This window comes from Mastigoproctus giganteus, chromosome 14 (assembly GCF_048544385.1).
Source record: "Mastigoproctus giganteus isolate SK-2022 chromosome 14, ASM4854438v1, whole genome shotgun sequence".
Lineage (NCBI taxonomy): Eukaryota > Metazoa > Arthropoda > Arachnida > Uropygi > Thelyphonidae > Mastigoproctus > Mastigoproctus giganteus.
Genome location: NC_143588.1, coordinates 67,797,457 through 67,823,547, shown reverse-complemented (window position 1 = coordinate 67,823,547; position 26,091 = coordinate 67,797,457). Strand labels below are relative to the sequence as shown.

Below are 26,091 nucleotides of genomic sequence, written 5' to 3'. Positions count from 1 at the left end.
GACCCACCTGACACTGCATCGATAGCATCAGCAAATATTCTTGCACCTTTTATATTTAAGTGTACCCCATCGCTGTAGAAGCAGTCTCTCCTGTCAACAAGCAGAGATCAGGCTGAAAAAAATTCTACCCCTTGAGCCTTGCACGATATCTCCAGGGCCGAATTGGTCGAAAAGGTTCATCGTATACTACCTCCTATTGTGTCTGGGGAGAATTGCAGACACTTGCACATTTAACCCTAACTCGCGACTTTTTTTTCAACATTGACCTGTACTAGTTGAGTAACTATTGGAGTGATTAGTGGCTACACAAATAACCATCTATGTAGCGTCTTCCGCACTGTGAGTGCTGTAACAATGTCGACCTCGGTTCCGAATAGATAATTCTTAGGAGAACTTTCCTGTCACGTTCTATCAGCTTCGGAGCTTTTCCTGGTCGTTTCTCGACGGTTTCAGCACCAGTCCGTTTCCATTTGCAGACCAGATCACATCTTCAATTGCCCACTTTAATCGACGATTGGTGATGTGATCTTCAATACCATTGAAACGCTAGGATCTTCAGTATTGTTGAAACGTTACCGGGATCTCCAGCACCGTTGAAATGTTATGTACTGACCGATTGCTACAGATAGAGGGGAGTAAAATATAGACGTTAAATTTCTCCTTCTGGATAACGCTACTGCCCATAAACTGATGAAATGAAGAACTTTTACCACCTTTTTTCACATTATGGGAATGTTAATCTATCTCATAGAATGGAGTGTATAAAAAAAACTACAAATCCGAATATAGAATGCACGAAATTACGATATGGCTTTTCTATATTACTATATCAAACGCCCCAATTTGTTTGTTCGAAGTTCAGTAATGCTTCATATCTAGAGCCCGTCGCGAATACTAAGTGGTTATAATTACCGCCCTCGTACAGCTGGTGAAAAATGCTCAGCTTCGAATTCCATCAATGATGCCAGAAATTTTTATGGGCTTTTTTTTTTCACAGGGTGGTTGAATCAGTGTGTTTCAGGCGAGGGTTGCATGATTTGGAACTCCCAGAAACGCGTTTTTTTTTTTTTTTTCCAACAAACAGACAAATCGACTACAGAATATCCGAAATTTACAGAAAATATACCGGCGCGTGATAACTTTATTAGCTCTGATGTTCTACTCTCACTCACTCTTATCGAGAGGAGAAGGCAGGAACTTTTATGGTTTTCTTTTCTTCTTTTTTTTAATTTTTTTTTTTTCCGATTTCGTTGTCTTTGCTCACTGAGAACAAAACAATACCTGGAATAACGAGTAATTATGGGTAATTTACATATTACCTTTATGTTTTGATTATTAAGGTGGCGCTATTTCATAACTTAATTTTGTTTGGTAATGGCAGCAACGACTAAACAGACCATTTTTACATTGCGTTCGTTAATACGAGAACTTCGGCGTTTGACACCTGATGTAAGAGAGTATTTCAGTCTCAGAAGTGTTATTTCGTTTTTATTCCCATGATTTAGGCAATGGTCGCAAATATTTGTAATTAAGCTAACAGAAACTTCTCAAGAATCTCATCCCATCAGCACACGTGTCTTATGAAAAACAAATGCACGTAGTCTACATAGCTGCATAGCACTATGCAGACGGCATATGATATAACCTTAGTTCGATATATGGCTACGAATTTACTAATAAAAAATAAATAACTAAATGCGATAATTTGTTTCTTGGAGTCATAGCTAGGGTTACCATCAATGCGCGTTGTCTACATAACTCAGTCACTGAAGGCTGCGTATGATATCTACAACCGTAGGTTGATAACCCCAGGGGCTCATCTGGTGAGTATGGGGGTCGGCACACCCTGGGTCCTGAGCTGGATATCATTCTTCTCTTTCTTGGTGATTTCCTTCTACTACTGACTTCTCTCTCTCACAGGGTAATTTAGAATTTTTTTTTTTTTTTTTTTTGGCTGGTGCAGCCTAAGCCTCTGGCTCCTTTGCACCATATGGCTAATGATAATAATAATTTACTAATGAAAAATAAATAACTAAAGATGAGAATTTGTATTGCAGAATCGTGGCTAGGGTTACTACCTCTTTGTTTCACTGAGCTTCACTGGAAATTTTGCTGTAAACCCAGGAGGCCCTGCCTAATTTCAAGCATTAAAAATATTTCTCCAACCTTTTAATTAGAGAGGAGAACTAATGAGGCAGGAGTGAAAAAATATACCATGGGTGGACGAAAGGCTTAAATTGGGAGAGGTAAGAAACAATCTCCATGTAAGCTATAACAATATTTTGTGAATTGTAACTTTTTTCACACACAGAGAAGTATAGATATTGCCACACATATTACATTCAAAGTCACTATGAGTGTACAAAGTATATTTAATGACCTATAATAAAAGCTATACTTATACAATAGTTAAGAGCACAAATACATTTTTGAAATATTTAGTATACATGACTTGAATTTGAAAGTTTCACCAGTGGGTGAAGATACGTACATTCTGCCCTTGATTTGTTATCCCTTTGATGCCACACTATTTTGTGTGCTAGCTACTAAGCAAAAGTTGTGTTCTTTTTAGCAAGGTTGTTAAACATCATGCTACTTCTACTCTAGACAGGTAGGGTCTGTTAAAGTCAACAGATATCAACACCTTTGTTTATATAAGAGGTATTGCTGGCATCCATTTCCCCCATCTACTTTTGCCCTTTGTTTTTCCTAGTTAGTAAATGTGCATTTAGTTTTTAAGGAGCAGTTATATGATCATATAATTATGTGTTATATGATCATATTTCATACAATTTTAGACACTCTCTGATGACAAGGCTCTCATGGATACACATGAGAGCCTTGTCATCATAAGTACTGTCCCATCAGTGCATAATCTTGTCAATGCCATGAATTTTTATGGGCCTTTTTCACAATGTGAGTGAGTTAGTCTGGACTAAGCGAGTGTAGCATGGTTTTTCCTTGATGAAAACCCTGAAACTCAGGATTTTCATCCAGCAACTAGATAAATCAACCACAGAACACATTACAGTGTACAGACATCAAACGATGCAATATGGTCAAAGTTACTGATGTGCCTGAAATCCTCCTACAGTAACAACCCTCATGAAAATTACAAGTGTTTTTACTTGTACTGTTATTTTCATAATCTGATTACTTTCTTTTCACACAGTCAAAGAAAAAAATTTAAATACTGAATACCCTACAGTGTACTCAGAATAATCAAGATTTTGGTTATCACAATTTGTTTAATATTCCCAGTGAAAAAATGAAGAATGCCCACCACATGATTGGAATACATTCTGAAAGGAACATAAGGCTGTTCTGCCTTCACAGGGAGCACTGTGATTATTACTACTGTTCTTCTACGAGGTGGGAAAGGTGTGGAATCAAATCCTGTTAAGGTTGGAGGAATTTTTATGGGCTCTCCTCACACCATGTCTGAGTTGGACCCAAGTGAACAATGCACAATTTTTTTATCCAGCAAAGCAGTCAAACTGACTATAGATAATATACAATTGTTACACAGAATACACTGATGCTTTATAGCCTCAGTTGCTTTGACACAAAATAAAACAATAGAGTTGTGTATTTATTGTAAATGATCAATACAGTATTTCAGTATTTTAATCTTCATTATTGAAGATCTGTTATAACTTTTATTATTTTATTGAACAATTCTGCAATTTTGTAATTCTATATATATATGCATTATGAATGTTATGAGGGTTTACTTTTAATATGCATTTAGCTACCCAGTACTTACATAAGATTACTTAAGTGATATGTGTTAACTATTAAGTAATTTGATCATAATTCTCTTTCTAATGACCTGATAGCATAACAGGCATGCATACCAGTAGGCAAATATGTATAATTGCTTTACCATCTGATTCTCCAAGGTAGCATATGGTTTTGCCACTTGTCACTCATTTGGACAGGTGTGGATTCAAGTCCCATCATAGACCGAAGAAATGTATAAAGACATCTTCAGTTGGAGCAATTAGCCAATTTCAGGCATAGGAAGTAGGGATTCCTCCATGAGTTAATTCAGGTTTTTCCCCTCATACAACATGCAAATTGTCCTGTGAGCACACATACACACGCTGGTATAGACAATACAAAATGGCACAATATAATCTTAATCACTGGTATGCCTGAGACCAACTGACAACAGCCACCTGATTAGAATCTCTCTCTCTCTCTGTGTCATGTCTTGCTGCTTATCTCCTAGAGATGTTATTTTGTATATCAGTTACAAGGTGGCTAACTTTTTTTTATTAAGTTCTCACATACAAAATATTGATACCACTGTAATTGATAAAAGAATCATAAAAACACAAATTTTTCTATAAAACCAAATTGATATTTAATATAAAAAAACTGCAGCTGTCTAGATGAAGAGACACCTCCAGTGCATAATGAATGCATTGCAGCAGAATGCATAATCTGTTGATGAAGAAGGCTTTGGCTTTAGAAAGCTCCCTAACAGTGATATCAATGTATTTAACCCCAGGGGCTTGCATCTGGTGCATATGGGCTTGGCACACCTAGGGAGGGCGCCTCCGTAGCCAGGTGGGAAGGAGCAGCAGTGCGTAGCACACGCTTCTTGATTAGACCGGGGTTCGGGCCCGTCGCCACCAAATACGGAGGATGCGGAAAGGTCAGGGAATGACCACCGCATATCCCCGAGCAATATGGCCTTAGTTGTTAATGCTCCTAAAAAAAAAAACAAACAAAAACAAACACCTAGGGTCCTGAGCTGGATATCATCATTCTTTTCTTTCTTGGCGATTCCCTTCTACTTCTGTCTCTCTCTCACTCACTCAATCAGTGTAACTCGGAAATTTTTTTTGGCTGGTACAGCATAAGCCTCAGGCTTCCTTGCACTATATGTCTAGTAATAATAATAATGTGAGAAATTGATGCAATGGATATTCCTAATGCAGGAGGCCTTTTTACTAATATTGTATCTGACTGCTAGTAACAGGAATGTTGACTTACATGGTTGCACACTGTAACTAGCAAATAATTATCATATCACTTAACTGTTAAGTAACCCATGGCAACCTGTCATAATGTTCACATTTGCTAGATTATCTTAAATTTATTATATTAAGTATTATTGACTCACTGACGAATCAATGAAATAGAACATATCTTAGAAATATTTCATTGTTTTCACAAATATCTATCTTTGGTACAAAACTTTATATCTGTCCACAGCAGTTCATAGAAAATGATATATACATATGTCCTGTAATTCATCTTTAAGATAATGGCTTGCAAGCCATGTCACAGGAAGATTAACCAGAAGGCAGAATGCTTATGTGTATTTGTCCATGGGTGATGTACATGCCTGTTGTACTGTAAGCTGGGCTGCTTGGAGAATAGTAATCCGAAATATTCTTCAGCATAATAATCTCTCTCTGATTTATTGTAATTTCTCTTCTTCATTCTCCAGTTTTTTTTTTTTTTTCTCTTTAAACACTAGTTTACAACAGTCTTCAATAGTTTATAGGATTTCTATCTTTTACACACTTATATAACAAGTAAAATGGTTTGCTTTCATCATGCACTAACTTATTTATAATGAAACTGACACCATTTCAAAAATGAAATTTATCGAGGTGTATTATCTGCTCCTCCCTCCCCACTCTAAATTCCATTCATTTGAACAAAGCAAAGCCAATTTTTAATGTTTAGTTGAATAATACTTTTTCTGATATACTTTTCATAATTTTATTTCTTTATACATGCACTTATGAAATCCATTTAATTTTTTTTTTAATACAAGCACTCTTTTTATGAATACTATAATCTTTTGGGTGTAAATTAAGATTGTAAGCAAGCATTCAATTATTTAAATTCTTTTAATATAAAAATCAAAAATATTATTTTTGTGATTCATCTGATATGCATTGTATAGAAGTAGCCTAAACTATCAAACCTGAATTTTTATAATATGCTGTTTGCAGTAGATTTTTGTAGTGCCATATTATTTGACTATATTAAGATTATTGATATTTTCAGAAGTCTCAAGAAAACCTTTAATTTTTTTTCAGAAGCAAGCAGGTAATAGCTTAGCTTGTCGTTACATACTTGATCAGTATCGCTCTCATCAAGTGACTGATAAACGGGTTTGTCGAGCTGCAGAAGAATTGAAACATGCTGCTGAAACTTACTTGTCCTATCTAAGTAGTAATAGACATTACCAGGTAAAAAGGCAATCACCTTAAATTTATCTTTTCAAATAATTTTGTTAAATAAAAGTTTCATTGACTTGTTTGTCAACCTTGATAATTTGATAATTTTACTGAACAGCAAGGATTGACAGCCTTATTTACTGCTGATTATTTGAGGGCTTATGGACTAATTTCGTAATTTTCATAGGTTCATTTTAAGTCTTACATATACAGCTATTATACTATTATAATAGCTGTTTTAAAGGATGTCAAGTTTGTGACCAGCCCACAGGATGAAAACTCTTACTCTATCCTTACCCTTACGATTCGAAGGGAATGAGAGTAACCTTATTCAGGTGAAGTTTTTACGGCTCCGTAAAATAGAGAAGTTTTTTCTGTTTTATTAACTTAAATTGGCATATTAACTTATTTTCTAGAGCAGCTTTATATTCCTAGTTACGATACCTAGTTTAAATTTTAACTTAGATAGAAATTTTGTAGGTTATTACTTAGTATCGGTAAGGGTATCCAATCCACGTGTTTTACAAGTTTTGCTGCTCCAGCGAACGAAAAGTTTTTTAGCTATATTTAGCCATTTTATTGACTAATTGTTATATTAAATTATTTTCTATAAGTAGCTTATAGATCTAGTCAAGATCCTTGGTTTATTCTGAATTGAGACAGCGAGATTTTGGAAGTTAATTAATACTTAAGTGTCCGTAGATTTACTGTTCGTAACTTTCCACCATTGTTATACGATACGTTATATTCCGAACTAGATAGCATTAGCTTAGTATAGTATAGTATATAATATGACAGCTTGAAGGACAGGGTGGATGCACTCGAAGGATCTAAATTGAGGGGCCCAACAAGCTCTCAGCTGCCCACATCAATGTCAGGGCTTGCACTTGATCATCACGCAACACAGCAGCAACCCCCAAGGCAGAATGTGCTGGTCCCACAGGAACTAGTAGTTGTTGGTGACTCTATTGTCAGGGAAATGGGGAACATGGTATGTAAAAAGGATAGGTGGAATAGGACCAGGGTATGTCTGCCAGGAGCAAAGGTTGATGTCGTCGTAGAGCAGATATCATCTTTTAAGGGCACAAAAGGTGATATTGTTGTACACGTTGGCACTAATGATATTAAGAGTAGGAGACCGGCGGAATTACTTAACAAGTACAGGTCCCTGTTGAAAAAAAAAGGCCATGAATTAGGGTTGAATTTGAAAATGTCTGCAATTCTGCTCAGACACAATAAGAGGGAATATATGATGAGAGCCTTGTCGATCAATTCGGCCCTGGAAACATTGTGCAAGGCTCAAGGGGTAGAATTTTTTTCAGCCTGGTCTGTACGTGTTAACAGGAGAGACTGTTTCTACAGGGATGGGATACACTTAAATAGAAAGGGTGCAAGAATATTTTCTGATGCTGGAGAGACTGTTTCTACAGGGATGGGATACACTTAAATAGAAAGGGTGCAAGAATATTTGCTGATGCTATCGAGGCAGTGTTAGGTGGGTCGGAAAACTGCTAGCTTGGGGGATACAAGGACTAATAGATTAACAGTAGCCACTGGCAGAGGTGAAAGTGATTCCTGCACTGCTTCTATTGGAATGAGCAGCAGCCTGGAAAACAAGATGCTGGATTTTTTAGAGACTGCTGCGAGTCATTGTGTGATACAAGTAAACACATGGATTGTGTTAGGGTAGCTAAGAATAGGAACAGATGCATATACTTGCATATACACTAATGCTAGGAGTTTGGTAAATAAATTTGATGAATTTGAGGTATTGCTCAAAACATCAAAGGCAGATATTGTTGGGATATCAGAGACATGGTGTTACACAGATATAAGGAATGCAGAACTGGAATTTGGGGAGTACAATGTGTATAGGAAGGATAGACAGGATATGAAGGGAGGAGGGGTTATGCTATTAGTTAAGAAACACATAAAATCCAAGGAAGTGAAGCCAGTCGACATCGCTAGAGAGTGCAGTGGCAAGTTAGTTTGGTGTGACATAAGCATTGGGAAATCAAAATTGAAAGTAGTATTGCGTTATAAGCCTAATGATTCAGATGAGTATAATAAGAAACTGTACAGGAAAATAGAGTGGGCCAGTAAATCAGAGAGTCTTATAATGGGGGATTTTAATTTCCCAGATATTGACTGGAATTTGTGGGTTGGTCACTCACACACTAGCAAGGATTTGTGGATTTACTGGATGATTGTTTTCTACATCAGCATGTTCGGGAGGCAACTGGAGGGAGTAATACTCTTGATCTGATTATCAGTAGTGATTCTTCATGCATTAAGAATCTGCAGGTAAATGAACCACTAGGTGGCAGTGATCACAGTGTGCTGAAGTGGGATTTACTCAAAGAGGTAACTACCATCATTGTAGTCCATTGTAGACCATTGTAGTCGTAAAGGCGACTACAATGGTCTAAGACAGTATTTAAATTCTATACGGTGGGACCAACTGTTGTTATCAGCAACAAATTCAAAATGGGAAGCATTCAAAGAATTTATCTTGGAAGCCACTAGGCTTTACATACCAACTAAGAAATATTGTTCAAGGTTTAGGCTTAAATGGATGTCAGATGAACTAATGAGACATATGGCAGAGAAGTAAAATGCATGGGATACATATAAATTAATGGGTGACATGGAAGCCTATGATAGATATAAGCTGGTCTGTAACCAAGTCACACAGGAGATTAGGCAGGCAAAGGCAGATTATGAGAAATATTTGGCAAAGGATGCAAAGAAAAACAACAAAGAGTTTTTTTTTTTGCATCTACATTCACACATGAGGAGTTATTCAGGGAGGGGAATGCCAGAGGTGAGTTAAACTCTGGCAGTGAGCTAGATGATTTTTTAATAACTGAGAGGAAAGTGGAGGAGATATTGTTGAAGATAAACATAAAAAAGGCACCTGAGGTGGATGGGATCTATCCAGTTATATTAAAGGAGACAGCAAAGGAAGTAAGCAAACCCTTAGCCATAATTATGAGAGCTTCTTTGGACTCAAGGGAGGTACCCATGGACTGGAGATGTGCAGATGTGACACCAATTCACAAAGGAGGATCAAAGGGCGACACAAGTAATTATAGACCTGTTAGTTTAACTTCTGTTCCAGGAAAATTAATGGAGGCACTGGTTAAAGAAGCACTGCAGGATCATCTAGACAAGACTTCAGTTATAGCTCGGACACAGCATGGTTTTGTTAAAGGAAAGTCTTGCCTGACCAATTTGATTGGATACTATGATGTGGTCACAAAGGAACTGGATGCAGGGAATAACTTTGATATAATATATTTGGATGTTAGAAAAGCTTTTGATACTGTTTCACATGGAAGACTGCTAACAAATTGGAGCAGTGTGGCATTGGAGGCAAATTGCTGCAATGGATAAAGGGATGGTTGAGTGGGAGAAGACAGATAGTGGTAATCAATGGACACTGCTCTTCTTGGTTCTAATGTTATTAGTGGAGTCCCTCAGCGTTCAGTGTTGGGTCCATTGTTGTTTTCTGTATTTATAAATTATATTGATGATGGTATATCAAGCTTAATGTCCAAGTTTGCAGACGATATGAAGATTGGCAGGGTTGTTAAGGACACTAATGACAGTACACTGCTGCAACAGCATCTAGAAAAGTTGAGCAGATGGGCTGAGAGGTGGCAAATGAAGTTTAACATTGGCAAATGTAAAGTACTCCATATGGGAAGTAGTAACCCCAGAGTATCGTATCAACTCTGTGGTACTACACTGACAGTGGTTGAGAACGAAAAGGACCTGGGGGTAATTGTGCAGGCAGATATGAAGTTTTCTAAGCAGTGCAGGCGATCTGCAAGAGTAGCTCATGGTGTCTTGTCAGTGATATACAGGAAGTTTTCTAGCAGGGATAAGGAGGTGATTATCCCTTTGTATAAGGCAATGGTCAGGCCACACCTTGAGTACTGTATACAGGTCTGGAGGCCTCATTTTATGAAGGATGTAAAGCTGTTGGAATGAGTACAGAGAAGGGCAACAAGATTAGTGAATGGAACAAATTGTTGCTCTTACGAAGAAAGGCTTTAGTTTTTCAAATTGCAGTGTCTGGAGAGTAGGCACCTGCAAGGTGACCTCATTGAGGTGTATAAAGCTGTGAATGGATTCAGCATGCTCAATGCTGATGGGATTCTTCCTCCTGCTCAGAATAATCACCTGAGAGGGCATAAATACAAATTGAGGAAAGACAGATGTAGGATAGATGTGCGGAAGTTTGTCTTTAGCCAGCAGGTAGTTGGTTGGTGGAACAGACTTCCATCCTTTGCTGTGCAAGTTGATAGCCTAAATAAATTTAAGGCTGAGCTGGACATGTATTTGGAATGAATGGAGGGGTGAAATGGGAGCGTGTTTTTTTTTTTTTTTTTTTTGTTTTGGCTGATGCTGCATAAGCTTGCTTTCTTGCATCCTATGCTTCTACTAATGCTAATGCTAATATACAGAACAAAAAGCTCTATGATTATAATCTAGACATGACAGAAAAGCTTTACCCTATTCATTAGCAAGTCTCAGATTGCATTCTAGAGATCTTTGATGGATCCTGGGTTTTTTTACAAAAAAAGTCAAAGAACAAGAGAGTGTAGTTTAGCAGTATAACCCATTGTAGTTAGGTTACTTTGTGATAGAGGTGATATTGGATATATTCTTTCATGGAAATTTCAAATGTGGAACAAAAAATTAACCAGTTAGAGTTTTTGAGAAATTCTCCCTTTATGTTTTGTAAAATACAGGATTAAAATTAGGTAGCATCCATACATTACAAGGAAGCCAGAGGCTTTTGTTGAACCAGCCAAAAAAATAAAAACATTAATTTATTTGTCCCTCTTCCCAGAGGCCTTTGAATTTCCCCAAACTCTTTGTCTTAACTACACTTGAAGAAAATTGGTTCTCGCAATTAACAATTTACCAGCTATGGAAAAACATCCTGTAATCCAGTCTATAACTCCCCCCTTACCCAAGTTTAAATTTGTGTCCCCTAGTTCTAGCATAATTTACTACATTGAATTGCATTTTGTAGCATTAAAAGTTTGAAATTAAAAATTTTAAAAAGCTTGAAAATGGTCATTACCTATTCTTCAGTCATTCTTTAGATTTTAACATCATGCCCTGTATCCCCTCATTCATGTCATTTAACTATTTTCAGTTGTCACAATCTGTAATTTACTTGTTTAGTCTTTGGAGATATGTATATAGATCTACAATTTTGAAGGTCATTTCAAGTACATTTCAAATAAGCATCCATTTTTGAAGATGGCAGTACGAAAATTTATTTTCATACTGGCTACCATGTTCTATCTGTGTTTCCAACTGATGGTAGACATTGTTTTAATAGATGGCGGTATGAAAATAAATTTCAAAATTTGAGGAGGACATTGCACTTATCAGCCATTTTTGTTCAATTTCTGGAATTTAGATACAGAAGTTGATGAAGTAGATTAGAGCAGCGGTTCCCAAACTCAGGTCAGTGGACCTCTGGGGGTTCGTAGACCAGTTCCAGGGAGTCCAACCAAATTGTTCAATTTCTGGAATTTAGATACAGAAGTTGATGAAGTAGATTAGAGCAGCTGTTCCCAAACTTGGGTCTGTGGACCTCTGGGGGTTCGTAGCCCAGTTCCAGGGGGTCCATGAAAGACCCTCTGGAACTGGCCAAATTATTCGTTTTATGTACAGCAATTTGATGATAAATAAAGTTATTATATGTTTATGTAAAAATTAGAATAAAGTTGAGTCGTTTTAAACATAAATCTCTATATGCACGAAAACCCAGTGTTCATGCATATACACACACAAAGAAACATATGCATATATATATATATATCTATATATATATATATATATATATATATATATATATATAGGTGGTCCTCAAACTTTTTTTCATTTTTGTAGGGGTCCGTAGATCTCAGTAGTTTGGGAACCACTGGATTAAAGAAAAAACAAAAAAAATTTTTTTTTAAATTGTAGTTTCATTTTTGACAATAATTTTACTTTAATGATGGATAATCCAAGTCATAATAAGAAGAAATTCTCATTTAAAAATATTTATATAAGATGTTTTCATTTATAAAACTTAAAAATTTTCATAAATACAGTCGGACCTCTCTTTAACGAACTTCCATATAGCAAAATTTTCTATGTAGTGAACTTTTTTGATTTCCCCTTGGTCGTTACATTGAAAATAGTTTCTGTATAACGAACTGATTCCGAGATACCTGGGTATGCATTGCTTGCACCTCTGGCTTTTAGGCAATAAAGCTGATGCTGTAGATAGCACGAATTAAGAGCTAAAAGGATTAAGCATTAATCCCTTTAGCTTTTAATAACTAAAGGTGTGAATTAAGAGCTAAAACCTTGCAGGAGGAAACTGGCCAACCACGGTGTGGGATAGAAAAAAAAATGGAAGGTTCTGGGAGAGGCCTTTTGCCCAGCAGGTGGTCAGCAATGGCTAAAAAGAAGTAAAACTTATACAACTTATACACTACTATACTGAGAAGTCCTGCTGGACAGTTGACTGCTGGTCAGCTGTCCACTGCCATTGGCAAAGATTAAAGCATATTCCCAATGCAGGCATTGGCACTGGTCAACTTATTTTCTACCCTAATCATCCTATTAGAGAATTAAGAGAGAGTGATTTTCCTTTATCTCAGAAATTCATGTTGTTTTGAAGAGATGAATCATCCACACTTTCACTAAATTTCACCTGTCTCTGTTTACATAGTAGCTACAAGTGGTCCCTAATTTCAGCTTTGTTTTAACTGCTGTGTGCAAGTAACCTTACAGTGTTTAAGAGGAAATTCTTGAGTGTAGTGTGAAACAGTGGAAGTGCTTAATAGTGTAGATCAGATCATTAAAAAAAGAAAAAGAAATTGATTTGGTATGAAATTGAATGGAACTCAGTTGGAAGCTTGTGAAATTATGCCTTTGGGAAGATGTAGATGAAGTAGTTTTCAAGCGGATGAAGTTGATTCAAGACCAAAACATGCCGATATCAGGGCTATTAATAGAAGAAAAGGCTAGGGAATATGCATCTTTTCTATTGCACAAAATATTCCAAGCCAGTTTTGGTTGGCTGGAAAAATTTGAAGAGTGTATTTGGCTTACTCGAAAAAGTTATTTCTGATGAAAGTGGAATTGCAATCGAAGAAGACTATACCCATTGAAAATAAACAATTTTGAAAAAAAATTATAGGGGACTACGAGTCCGAAGACAAAGTCCAATGTTGATGATAAATGTTTGCCAAACAAGATACTGACTTTTAAAGGTAATAAATGTGTAGATGTTAAAAATAGTAAGGAGAGAATTACACTCTTGGTTGCAAATATGGCTGGTAATTGATGAAGTTGATTCAAGACCAAAACGTGCTGATATCGGGGCTATTAATAGAAGAAAAGGCTAGGGAATATGCATCTTTTCTATTGCACAAAAACTGAAGCTTTTGTTTTGAAACTGCAAAAACTGAAGCTTTTGGTAATAGGCAAAAGTAAACAACAAAAAATCTTGATTGACAAGCAAAATTTTTGAGCAGTGGATTTTAAATTTCGATAGAAAGAAAACAGAAAAATTGCGTTGATTGTCGACAACTGCCCTGCCCACCTTCACTGAGTAATTTTGAAGCTTACAAGTATGAAGCTTGTTTTCTTCCTTCTGAATAATTCATCTTAACTGCAGCCAGTGCCAGATTTACATATAAGCTAAACAAGCTACAGCTTAGGATCTCGTGTTCCAATTGGCCTCCTCTTAAAAAATCCTTTTTTAATATTGTCATAGGTGAACAACAAGGGAGAAGGGCCTCCCTTGTTGTAGTTATAGTTTAGGGCCACAACAAGTTTAAATCCGGCTATGATTGTAGCCAATATACCAAGGCATTATCAAGAATTTGAAAATGCACTACCAAAAGCTTATACTGAAAAAAATTATACCGAGAATAGAGACCAACCAGCCTATAGATTCTGTTATAGATTTGTGAATGTGCATATCAGAGTTGGCAAAAGGAGTCAAGATGTCATGGAAACAATGATTAAGAATTGTTTCACAAAAGCAGGTTTTGCTAATTAACAGAAATGACAGGGATGAACTACTGGAAGACTTTGTGCAAACTTGGGGAGAGTTCCAAGTGAGGTTTAATCAGTGGAGAAATTGTTCTTGACGAATTTTTAGTTGATAATGATGTCATAGTAGCTGAATTTCCGAGTGATGCCAACATTTTGAAGCGTATGTAAAGAACTCGTGACAATATCGATGATGATTTGGGTGAAAATGAGGGCAATATTAAACCTTCCAAACAAATGTTGGCAGCATTTGAAACTTTTCATCGAGACCTTCAGTGGGAAGAAAATGTAACAGAAAATGTATCTGAGTGGTTAAAGTTTAAACAAATTCGAACATTTTTTTGAACGGTGTACAGTAGAATCTGGTGTACAACAAAAAATAACCAAATATTTTACGACATAATTCTTAAAAGTGTAGTCATTTCTTAATATGTATGTATTAATAAATTGTTTTAAAATATTAGAAAATTTATTCATTCCCATTTATTTCCCATCTTTTACTATATTTCTGAATTTACAGTGTTTTACATCGTTGAAAAGGTCAATTTCTTTATAACAAAATTTCTGTATAATGAATTTTTTCAAGGGAATGATCGATTTCATTATATAGATGTTCAACCACCACTTCATAGCACCACCACTATTGAAAACTAATTGAAGGGCACCCCCACACACAAATTCACTCATGAAAGGATTAAGAAAATCAGAAGTGGGAGCAGTACCAAGCACTGATTCCAAAGGACTCTACTTTTAATCTTAGTACATTTTGAAGAGCAACCATTATTCATAACTCTTTGCTCCCTGTTGTGTAGCCATCCTGTAATTCAGGACTTGGTGCACCATGGCTTAAGTTGCCCATGTTCCATTAAAAAATCAATCAATCAGTAAAAAGTATCCTGTAATTCACCAAAGCATCTTACCTTAGTTTCCACCTTATACAGAAATCTCTTGGGTGGGAACAAGTCAAATACTTTGCTGGTCTAAGTGAAAGTAATAAGGTTAGAGAGGCCAAGGCTGCATATGAGAAAGTGCTGGCTAAGTGTGCAAATAATTTTCAACAAGCATTTTTTATGTATGTGAATATAAGGAAGAAAAAAGTGAATCAGATCGGACCCTTGTGCACTGGGTATGGGAAAGTCTTAGACGACCCAGCTGATGTTGCAATGCATTGAACAGGTATTTTGCATCTGTTTTTACTGAAGAAAGACCCTTTGTGCTGAGAAGAGGCTATGCAAGTGAGGCAGAGTCATATGAAATTAGTAATTTCAAAATTTCAGATGACTGTTTTTTCAAAAAAAAATCTTTCTAGTATAAAGGCAAGTAAGGCTCCTAGAGTTGATGGTATATACCCAATAATTTTGAGGGAGGCCACCATGGAGTGTATTGAACACCTGAAGTTAATTATAAGGGCAACTGTGGACTCAGGAGATATTCCTTTGGATTGGTGAAGTGCCAACATATCATCAATATATAAAGGCGACTTCTAAGAGTGAGTGAAGTCGGTAATTACAGACCAGTTAGTCTGACTTCAGTGGTAGGGAAAATCTTAGAAGCAATTATTAGGAGTGCAATCCAGGTATGGCATTCTGAATAACACACAACATGGTTTTGTTAAGGGAAAATCATGTTTAACTAACTTAGTAAGCATTTTGACAGTTACTCATGAGCTGGATGTAGGGAACAATTTCAACATAATTTATTTGGATTTTAGAGATTACTGTATGATCTTGAGAGATTACTGTATGATCTTGAGAGATTACTGTATGATCTAGAACATGTTAGGATTATTGGAAAGATTCTAAGATGGATTGTAGGGTTGCTGCAGGGCAGAAGGCAGATTAATGTTATTCTTGGTTGCGATTAATGGATATTCTTAAGATTGGTGTAAAATCAGAAGTGGGCCCCAAGGATCATGGACCACTGTTGTTTCTGATTTTCATAAATGACATCAACAATGGTATAGAAGGATTGATGTCAAAATTTGCAAACAACATGAAGATTGGTAGAATAGTTAATGATCAGTACCAAGCATCGCTCCTTCAAGATATACTTGAACAGGCAGTCAGAAAGTGGCAGCTTTGTTTCAATGCAGCAAAATGCAAGGTCTTGGAGAATAGCAACCTCAAAATAAATTATACACTTGGTGGGTTGAATTAAAAATAGTGGAGGAAGAAAGGGATCTGGGAATTATAATACAGGCAGATATGAAGTTTTCTGAGCAGTGTAAACAGGCATCCAGGAAAGCCCATGGTGTTCTATTGATGATTTGTCAAACATTATCCTGTAGAGGTATGGAGGTGATAGTCCCACTGTATAAGGCAATTGTAAGACCACATTTGGAATACCATGTTCAAGTATGGAGACCTCATCTGAAAAAAGACATTGGGCTTCTTGAAAGGGTCCAAAGGCAAAAAGGAAAGACTGTATATGTGAGCTGCAGAGCTTGGCAACCAGGCACCTCAGAGGTGACCTGATTGAGGTATATAAGGCTGTGAGAGGGGCTAATAAAATGAACAAAGACAGAATTTTCACTGTTATAGAGAATTTCAGAATTCGGGAGCATAAATTCAAATTACAGGGTAGGTGGTTTACACTAGATTGTAGGAAGTTTTCTTTTAGCCAGCGAATTGTTGATTACTGGAACAGATTATCTTCACAGATAGTTGAGGCTGACAATTTGAATAAATTCCAAGGTCAACAGGATTGTAACCTACATGAGGAGGACTGCAAATAATTTTTATTTTCCTATTACTAAACAATGTCAGAGTTATTTCTGGAATCCAACTCATGAGTGACACTGTCATAATAGTTTATCGGTTAGTTAAATAAGATTTTCTCCCTACAAACCATGCTATGTTACCTTGAGAAAAACCATTCCTATCTAGATTACTGTATTACATTCTTAATTATTGCTTCTATTATTTTTCCTGCAACTGAAGTCAGCCTAACTAGTCTGTAGTTACCGACGTCTGTAGTTACCGAATTGCCTTTATGGATTGGCAATACATCAGTGCATCTGAAATCTGAGGGAATCATCTCTGTGTAATGCAGCTCTCATAATAGTTTAATACATTCCACTCGCTGCTTATTTTAAAATAACTGGGAATATGGAGTTTATCCCAGAACCCTTTGTTGCCTTCAGACAAAAATTTTTATAGTAATCACCCTTCTGTAATTTCTGCCTTGCTGACTTTACAGTGCTCAGGCTCTCTAACACATATAATCACCACAAAGAGATTTTCATCTGAAAATATTGATGCACAATACCCATTCAGTTCATAAGCTGGGTTTCCTACAACTGTTGGTAAGGGACCAATCAGATTTTCCCTTTTTTTTTTTTGTTTGTATTTATATACATATAAAACTCTTTTTTTTCCTTTCTTTGCTCTTTTAGCCAGTGATTTCTCATTCTAAGTCTAACCATTTCTGTGGTACTATTACAAATTCAAATTATTAACAGTGCCAGAGCTTGTTGCTCATACCTGTATAGTTTCATATGTCTGTAAAAGTATATTCATGGCCTGAAAAATCCCGAATAACTCATGGAAGAGTCTCTCTCTGTCTAAGATTGGTTAACTGCAGCCTCAATCGTAGAGGACTTTAAAAATTTCTTCAGTGGGAATTGAACCTGTGTGGCATTATTACTGATTATTCTACAACTGTTATACTTCAGTGCTTTCACTCTATAACTGTCTGGCTACTTTTTTTTTGCCTTATTAAATTAACTAGTTCCTTATTCTCTATATTACGTAGTGGTATATATGCATTTGTGATATCCATTAAGCTGGTTTTAAATTATTTCATAATTTACCTGTTTTCTCAGTTCCTAGAGGCTGTGTGGAGTTTTAGACTGTCATAGTTCCATATTCTGAAATTAAAACCCCTGCCTTTAACATCTGTGATCTCACATGTGAATGACCTTACCACTCTTTGATCACTTCCCACTAAGGGTCTCTATACTGTCAACCCTGTGATACTCTCAAGGTAATGATCAAGTCCAGAATATTTTTGTCTCTAGCATTTTTTCTAACTTGCTGATATAGATATCAATCATCTAGTCAATTTAATAATTTTTACACCCATGGGGAGTTCCCCTCTTAGTTGTCCTAATCAGTAAGGGAGCAGATTGAAAAATTTTCATGATGAGTATGTTATGAGAATTTTCAAAAGGCCTCATATTTTCCTTGTTTCTTACCTTCTTATCTTATGCCACATAGACTACTTACAACAATTAATAAGACTCCTTTCCCCCCTCTCTCTTGTCTGTAATAGGGGATGATGAGTATCACTATGACATATACAATGTATTTAGAAATACTCATTGTCAGCTGTTACTGGGTGACACTAAGCTTTCATTAGGCCTGTTATGTCAGGAGTTAAATCTCACTGTTTTCATTTTTTCAGCATACCCCTTACCAAAATAATAGGTCAGCAGTTCCTGTGCACTTAATATTGTTAGTTCCCACGTGAATAATAACCTTCTCTTTACCCTTGTGCAACAATAAAAGCTTGCTGAATGTTTTAAAATGATGCACTACAGGTAGCGCTTCTGGTTATGCATGCGTAGTGGATCTGGTTATTAATAAGAAAGCTTTCCTGTATTATGCTAAAACAAATTGTGCTGTAGTACTTGGAAGTTTTAGTCTTTCTAATGTTTTAGTTTTATGCCTCAGATAATTACATAAATCCCAAAGTTAAACCCTGGTAAGAGGATATGGTCATTTTAGAAAAAAATTGTGACCTAAATTTGGTGGAGAATGGTTTATGTGGAGAGTTAAAAAGATGCAGTACATGTTTAAAAGTATTTGTACTCAATATGATGATTTAAGAAATAGTTTTGAAAATTTTGTATCTATAGATTTAGATAATCTAATGTTGATGGATCCCCCCACACATCATGCCTTGCCGACCGGGCTAGCCAGGTGGGTAAGGTGCCTGCCTGGCAACCCAAAGGTCGCGGGTTCGAATCCCGCCTCGGGCTTGGATCAAAGTATTGCAAAAACCTTGGGAGGTGCACTATGGCCACAGAAGCCGATGCGCCAACAACTACCTAAAAAAAAAAAAAAAAAACATCATGCCTTTGCTAGGTCTGTTAATGATGTTAATAATGATATCAATTGCTGGAATAGACGTCCATCTCTTATTGTTGTGGAAGTTGATAGCTTAAATAAATTTAAGGCTGAACTAGACAAAACATTTGGAGTGACCGGATGGGTGAAATGGGAGGGTTCCCCCCCCCCACTTTTGGCTGATGCTGTATAAGCTTGCTTTCTTGTGCCGTATGCCTCAACTAATGATAATGTGTCAATGGCTAAATGACCAAGAAAGATCCTGCAATGTCAGTTTTGCATTATTTTAAGTAACATTAATTTGATTTTAATTTAAAAAAATAATTTGAGGTATTGATGTTAATTGATCAAGTATTGGTATGAGTGTTTAAGGGCACAAGGGCAGCATAGGCCAAAATGTGCCAAATTGATCAAGTAAATGTTGCGCAGTTTGTATGCAATTATATTTCTAAGAACACCTTAAATAGCTAAATTGACTTTAGAAATGTTATGCAATATCTTAATGGCGTACTGCAGGGTATTTAAAAATTAGAAATTAGGATAAAGGATGGCTAGTTTATTTTTTACCTCTAGCAACATTGCTGATAATTTAGTACTGAGTGAAGCATTTTCACAATGGGGCTCAATCCTTTAGAATTTGGAATGAGACCTAAGATTGTCATAAGGATGAAATGTTTTAAACCTAATACAGTAAACTGTAAAATCTCTGCACTTCACAATTTGGAATACATTAAAATCTGGCACATTTTACAATCCATCAGAAATATTAAGAAAGTAATCTGCCACTCAAGCAAAAACTGCATTTGTCTTTTAAGATTCTATGAAAAAAAAAATAATAATAATAACATTTCTGTCTTTATAAGATGTTTTCAGGAACATCTTGTCCTTTCATCTGCTTTTGCAGTCAGCAGGATTTAAATTGCATAAATAATGCAATGATTTTAATTCTCATAGCAGAGGTAACTTGACTTTGCAATGAGTTGCCCTAGTATTGCTCTACTTTCAGCTGGTCCTTTATCAGATAGTGAGTGTGGTCTCTAGTAGCAACATTCAGACAAAACAGTTGTAAAGAAGTTGTTCAATGTGAGCTGCCATGTGGTATATAGTAGTAGTAGTAGTGCCATGTGATGCAAGAAAGCAAATGTATGAGCTTATGCAGCATCAGCCAAAAAAAAAAAAAAAAAAATCACACCATTCCCTCCAAATGCCTGTCCAGTTCCTCCTTAAATTTATTCAACCTATCAACTTCCACAATGACAGATGGAAGTTTGTTCCAGCAATTAACCACCCGCTGGCTAAAGGCAAATTTCCGCACATCCAATCTACATCTGTCTTTTCTTAATTTGAATTTATGCCCCCTTAGGTTCATAATCTGAACAAGTGGAAGGATCCCATCAGAATTCAGCGTGCTCAACCCATTCAAGGACTTATACACCTCAGTCAGATCACTGCGCAGGTGCCTAGTCTCCAGCCACTGCAATTTGCAGAACTTAAGCCGCTCTTGATAAGAGGATCCCTTCATTCCCCTCACTAATCTTGTTGCCCTTCTCTGTACACGCTCAAGTAAATCTACATCCTTCCTAAAATGAGGCCTCCAGACCTGTACACAGTACTCAAGGCGTGGCCTGACCATTGCCTTATATAGAGGGACAATCACCTCCTTCTCCCTGCTAGCAAAATTCCTATATATCATTGATAAAACCCCATGACCTGCCCTAGCAGCCTGTCTGCATTGCTCAGAAAACTTCATATCTGCCTGCACAATTACTCCCAGGTCTTTTTCATTTTCTACCACCTTAAGTGTAGTACCACACAGTTGGTACGTTTCTCTGGAGTTACTTCTACCCATATGCAGTACTTTGCATTTGTCAAGGTTAAACTTCAGTTGCCACTTCTTAGCCCATCTGCCCAAATTATCTAGATCCTGTTGCAGTAGCACACTGCCATTACTGTCATTAACAACCCTGCCAACCTTTGTATCATCTGCAAACTTCGACACTAAGCCTGATATTCCTTCATCAATATCATTGATAATACACAAAACAACAGTGGACCCAACACCGAACCCTGTGGGACTCCACTAATAACATATAACATTAGTCCAAGAAGAGCAGCACCCATTGATTACTACCCTCTGTCTTCTCCCACTTAACCATACTTTTATCCATTGTAGCAACTTACCCTTAATACCATTCTGCTCCAATTTGTACAATAGTCTTCCATGAGCAACAGTGTCAAAAGCTTTCCTGAAATCCAAATATATGATATCAAAATTATTTTTTGCATCCAGTTCCTTTGTAACCACATCATAATATCCTATCAAATTTGTCAGACAAGACTTTCCCCTTAACAAACCCATGCTGTGTCTGAATTATTGCTGCAGTCTTGTCTAGATGATCCTGCAATGCGTCTTTAACCAATGACTCCATTATTTTACCCGGAACAGAAGTTAAACTAACTGGTCTGTAATTACCTGTGTCACCCTTCGATCCTCCTTTGTGAATTGGGGATACATTTGCACATCTCCAGTCCATGGGAACCTCCCCTGAGTCCAAGGATGCTCTCATAATTATGGATAACGGTTTGCTTAGTTGCTTTGCCGTCTCCTTTAATATAACTGGATAGATCCCATCCACCCCAGGTGCTTTTCTTACGTTTAACTTCAACAATTTCTCTTCCACTTTGCTCTCAGTTATTACAAAATCATTAAGTATCCTGCTACAATTTGATAACCTTCTGCCATTTTCAAACCTTAATAATTCCTCACATGTGAATGTAGATGCAAAATACTCATTCAGTTTTTTTGCTATCTGAGCAGGATCATCAACAGTCGAATCTTCTATGTCAAGTGGACCAATAAGATTCATCCCCTTCCTTTTAGAGTTTATATAAGTAAAGAAATCCTTGCTGTTTTTCTTAGCATCTTTTGCCAAGGATTTCTCGTAATCTGCCTTTGCCTGCCTAACCTCCTTTGTAACTTGGTTACAGATCAACTTGTAGCTATCATAGGCTTCTGTGTCATGTGTTAATTTGTATGCATCCCATGCATTTTTCTTCTCTGTTACGAGTCTCATTAGTTCATTTGACAACCATTTGGGCCTAAACCTTGAACAATGTTTCTTAATAGGTATGAAACTTTTAGTAGCATCCACGATTAATTCCTTGAATGCTTCCCACTTAGAATTTACTGTTGGTAACATCGTCAGTTGATCCCACTGTACAGAATTTAAAAACTGTCGGAGACCACTGTACTCGCCTTTACGGAAGCAAAAACCCTTTCCTTTACCCCTGATGGTAATTAAATCTTTAAGTAAATCCCACGTCAGTACACTGTGATCACTGCCACCTAGTGGTTCTTTTATCTGCAAATTCCTAATACATGAATGATCACTGCTGATAACCAGATCAAGAGTATTACTTTCTCTGGTTGCCTCTCGAACATGCTGCTGCAGAAAACAATCATCCAATAAATCCACAAAAGTCTGACTAGTGTGTGAGTGACCAACCCACAAGTTCCAGTCAATATCTGGGAAGTTGAAATCCCCCATTATAAGACATTCCGATTTACTAGCCCACTCTATTTCTCTGTACAATTGTTCATTGTACTCATTCGAGTCATTAGGCCTATAACACACTCCTACTCTTATTTTTGCTTTCGCAGTGCTTATGTCACACCAAACTGACTCAACAGTGCACTGTTCATCTATATCAGCTGGATGCACTTCTTTTGATTTTATGTTTTTCTTAATTAACAGCATAACACCTCCTCCCTTCCTATCCTTTCTGTACACATTGTACTCCCCAAATTCCAGTTCGGCATTCCTTATATCAGTGTGACACCATGTCTCTGATATTCCAACAATATCCGCCTTTGATCTCTTGACCAACACTTCAAATTCATCAAATTTATTTACTATACTTCTAGCATTTGTATACATGCAAGCATACATGCTCCTACTCCTATTCTTTGTTACCCTAACACATCCCATATACCCACCCGTTCCACGATGACCATCACCCGTCCCTGAAACCCTCAACACCCCACACTCCAGGTCGCTACTTATTCTAATAGAAGTTGTGCAAGAATCACCTTCACCTCTGCCTACAGCTACTGTTAAACTATTAGTCCTTGTATCCCTCCAAGCTATCAGTTTTCCGACCCACCTAACACTGCCTCGATAGCATCAGCAAATATTCTTGCACCCTTTCTATTTAAGTGTATCCCATCCCTGTAGAAGCAGTCCCTCCTGTTAACAAGTACAGTCCAGGCTGAAAAAAATTCTATCCCTTGAGCCTTGCACAATCTTTCCAGGGCCGAATTGATCGACAAGGCTCTCATCATATACTCCCTCCTATCGTGTCTGGGCAGAATTGCAGACACTTTCAAATTCAACCCTATTTCACGGCTTTTTTTATACGAAATCAGTCTTAAAAGTTGTAATATAGCTAAAGCTGTCTGTTGAAAGTAGTGCAATATCAGGGCAACTTGTTACAAAGGCAAGTTTGTTCTACTGTGAGAATTAAGATCATTGCATTATCAATGCAGATTAAATCCTGCTGACTGCAAAAACATGAAAGGATAGTCTTATAAATGTTTACAGATGTAAATAAGTTCAGTTGTTTGTTCCTACTATTTATAAAATTTGCTCCTCTAAAACTGCACAATCACTAAGTATACCTCTCTAAAATCTGGCACCTCTCAACTCCTCAGGTTTGAGAGTAACCTTAAAGAATTTACTGTATATAGATTTTACAATACTGTAGTATTGGTGAATAGGTTTAGTCTTTAGATTTTGAGTAGAATGTTGATTATGATAAAGTATTTTTAATCTTTATTTTGGAAGGTAATAATCTGTGAATAAGTGTTCATTTTTAAATTTATTCATTTCCCTTTGATATTGTTAACTGATATCTTTTTTTCTTCTTCACTAGGAACTTCATGAACAGTACCATGGGAAGAAAGAAAGAGGTGTGAAAGAAACAGCTGCATTAGTTGGTTTGAGTGTACCAGACACTGAAAGCAATCCAAAGGAATGAAAGTTCCTCCATATAAGCAGCATTTGCTAAATACCTGAGCAAAACACCTTTTGACCCATTTAGTTTATAGAGATTAAAATTGTAGGAAATGTCTATATTATGGAAAATAAAGAGCAAACTAAATTTCTAATGCAATGATTATTTGTCACATTATTGGCATTTAATATTGATCAGTGGAAAATCAGTTTTATTTATCTGGTTGTTATTAGTATTAAAAAGGAAAATTGATGAATGGAAGAATATTTAAAATTAACTTTAAAATTTTTTAAAAATTTATTATTTTTAAAAAATAATAAAAATTCACTGGTTCTGTTCATTTATCTTTCCAGTCTTTAACCCTACAGTCATAGTGCCCCAAGTTGTGACAAACACAATAGTGCTGCACCTCACAGATGCCAATTTTCTTTTTAATTTCTGGAAAACATTTTGTGTTTTTTTTTTGTGAATTCTACTTTCCCATTACCAATATTTCATCTTTTTCTTAATGAATTGCAGTACTTTTTCTATGTAACTTTTAATTTTTAATCAGAAATTAAATATTTATAAAAACATGTTTACATATTATCAAAAAATATATATATTAATTCTGCTGAAAATCATACTGTACAGGTATAGGGTCCTATGGCTGTATTTTAATACAAAACATGTATTTTATCAGTGATATTTAATTTCTGGTGCAGCATTTCTAGTGGACTTTAAGAAACCTACACTTTTTCCAAAAAATTGCCTGATTTCCTGGGAAGCGCTTCTGCTTTTTTGCAAAAAACCTGTTTTTCATAAAAACCTTCTGTTTTCCCCCTGCTTACAATTGCCTGATCTCCAGCTTTTTGAAAGGCAGAAGCTGGCAGATGTGAATAAATCATAAATAGGACACCATGCACATTCCTTGTTGCTTGTCTATAATGCTTAGGGAACTTCATGTCCACTTGTAGTGTAACCTCCAAACCCCTTTCCCCTCTACTGTTTTTAATTCAACCCTGCCAAGTGTATAAGTGATTTTATGGTTGCTGTTCTCAAAGTGTAAGACTTGCATTTTGCTACATTAAAACATAGCTGCCACTTTTCTGCCCATCCTTGAAGCCTATCCAAGTCATCCCAAAGGAATGTTACTTGAAACTGCTCGCCCACACTCTTACAGCCTTGATGTGTAATCTGTTTCCTCTTTACTCATTCCTAATGGTATTGAAGGAATTAGCTGAGTGTTTAAAGTATGAGAAGAGTTATATTGACTCTGTTAAATAAGAGTTATTGTTTTTGATAACTGCTTCTTTAGAATCATTCTTTCACAAAGTTAATATGTTCTCATCCCCATTACTGTAACTGATAGATCTAGAAACTGAGTATTGATAGAGGTATTGTTGAATACCACCACTGTTCCTTGCTCTTATGAATACTAGATTAGATCAGGAGTAACACCCAGAATACTTCAATCACAGAGTGTGGAGCAGGTTAATATTTCCTTGAGAGAAAATACCTAATGTGTATTGACTACAATTACACCTTTTCTTCTCTGAAGTGCTTTATCTTACCCAGCAGGTAGTTTTCAAACTAATGCCATGACAAATGAAATTACTCCTTTACAACCATGTATAAGTATAGTGCTAAAGCATCAATAATACATAGCCAAATCTTAATTAACAGAATGTTAGCAAAACGGCATCGTTTTAAGTTATATCTCATATTGTGAATACCTTCACAAC

At 36.4% G+C, this 26,091-nt stretch overlaps 1 protein-coding gene across 1 annotated transcript; it reads left to right on the top strand.

The window, feature by feature from the left end:
* Positions 1-1,345: 1,345 nt before the first annotated feature.
* LOC150075195 (protein FMC1 homolog) lies at positions 1,346-24,521 on the top strand. Its single transcript, XM_090388828.1, has 3 exons — positions 1,346-1,449; positions 6,066-6,218; positions 24,287-24,521. The coding sequence occupies exons 1-3, from the start codon at positions 1,375-1,377 to the stop codon at positions 24,389-24,391; spliced, it is 333 nt and encodes a 110-aa protein (XP_090244954.1). The 5' UTR covers positions 1,346-1,374; the 3' UTR covers positions 24,392-24,521.
* Positions 24,522-26,091: the final 1,570 nt, after the last annotated feature.

Bases quoted from the DNA above. Each gene is read 5' to 3' on its own strand.
- LOC150075195 (XM_090388828.1), top strand. From the start codon at position 1,375: ATGGCAGCAACGACTAAACAGACCATTTTTACATTGCGTTCGTTAATA. The intron at 1,450-6,065 runs GTAAGAGAGTAT...ATTTTTTTTCAG, and splicing joins TTCGGCGTTTGACACCTGAT to AAGCAAGCAGGTAATAGCTT. The intron at 6,219-24,286 runs GTAAAAAGGCAA...CTTCTTCACTAG, and splicing joins GTAGTAATAGACATTACCAG to GAACTTCATGAACAGTACCA.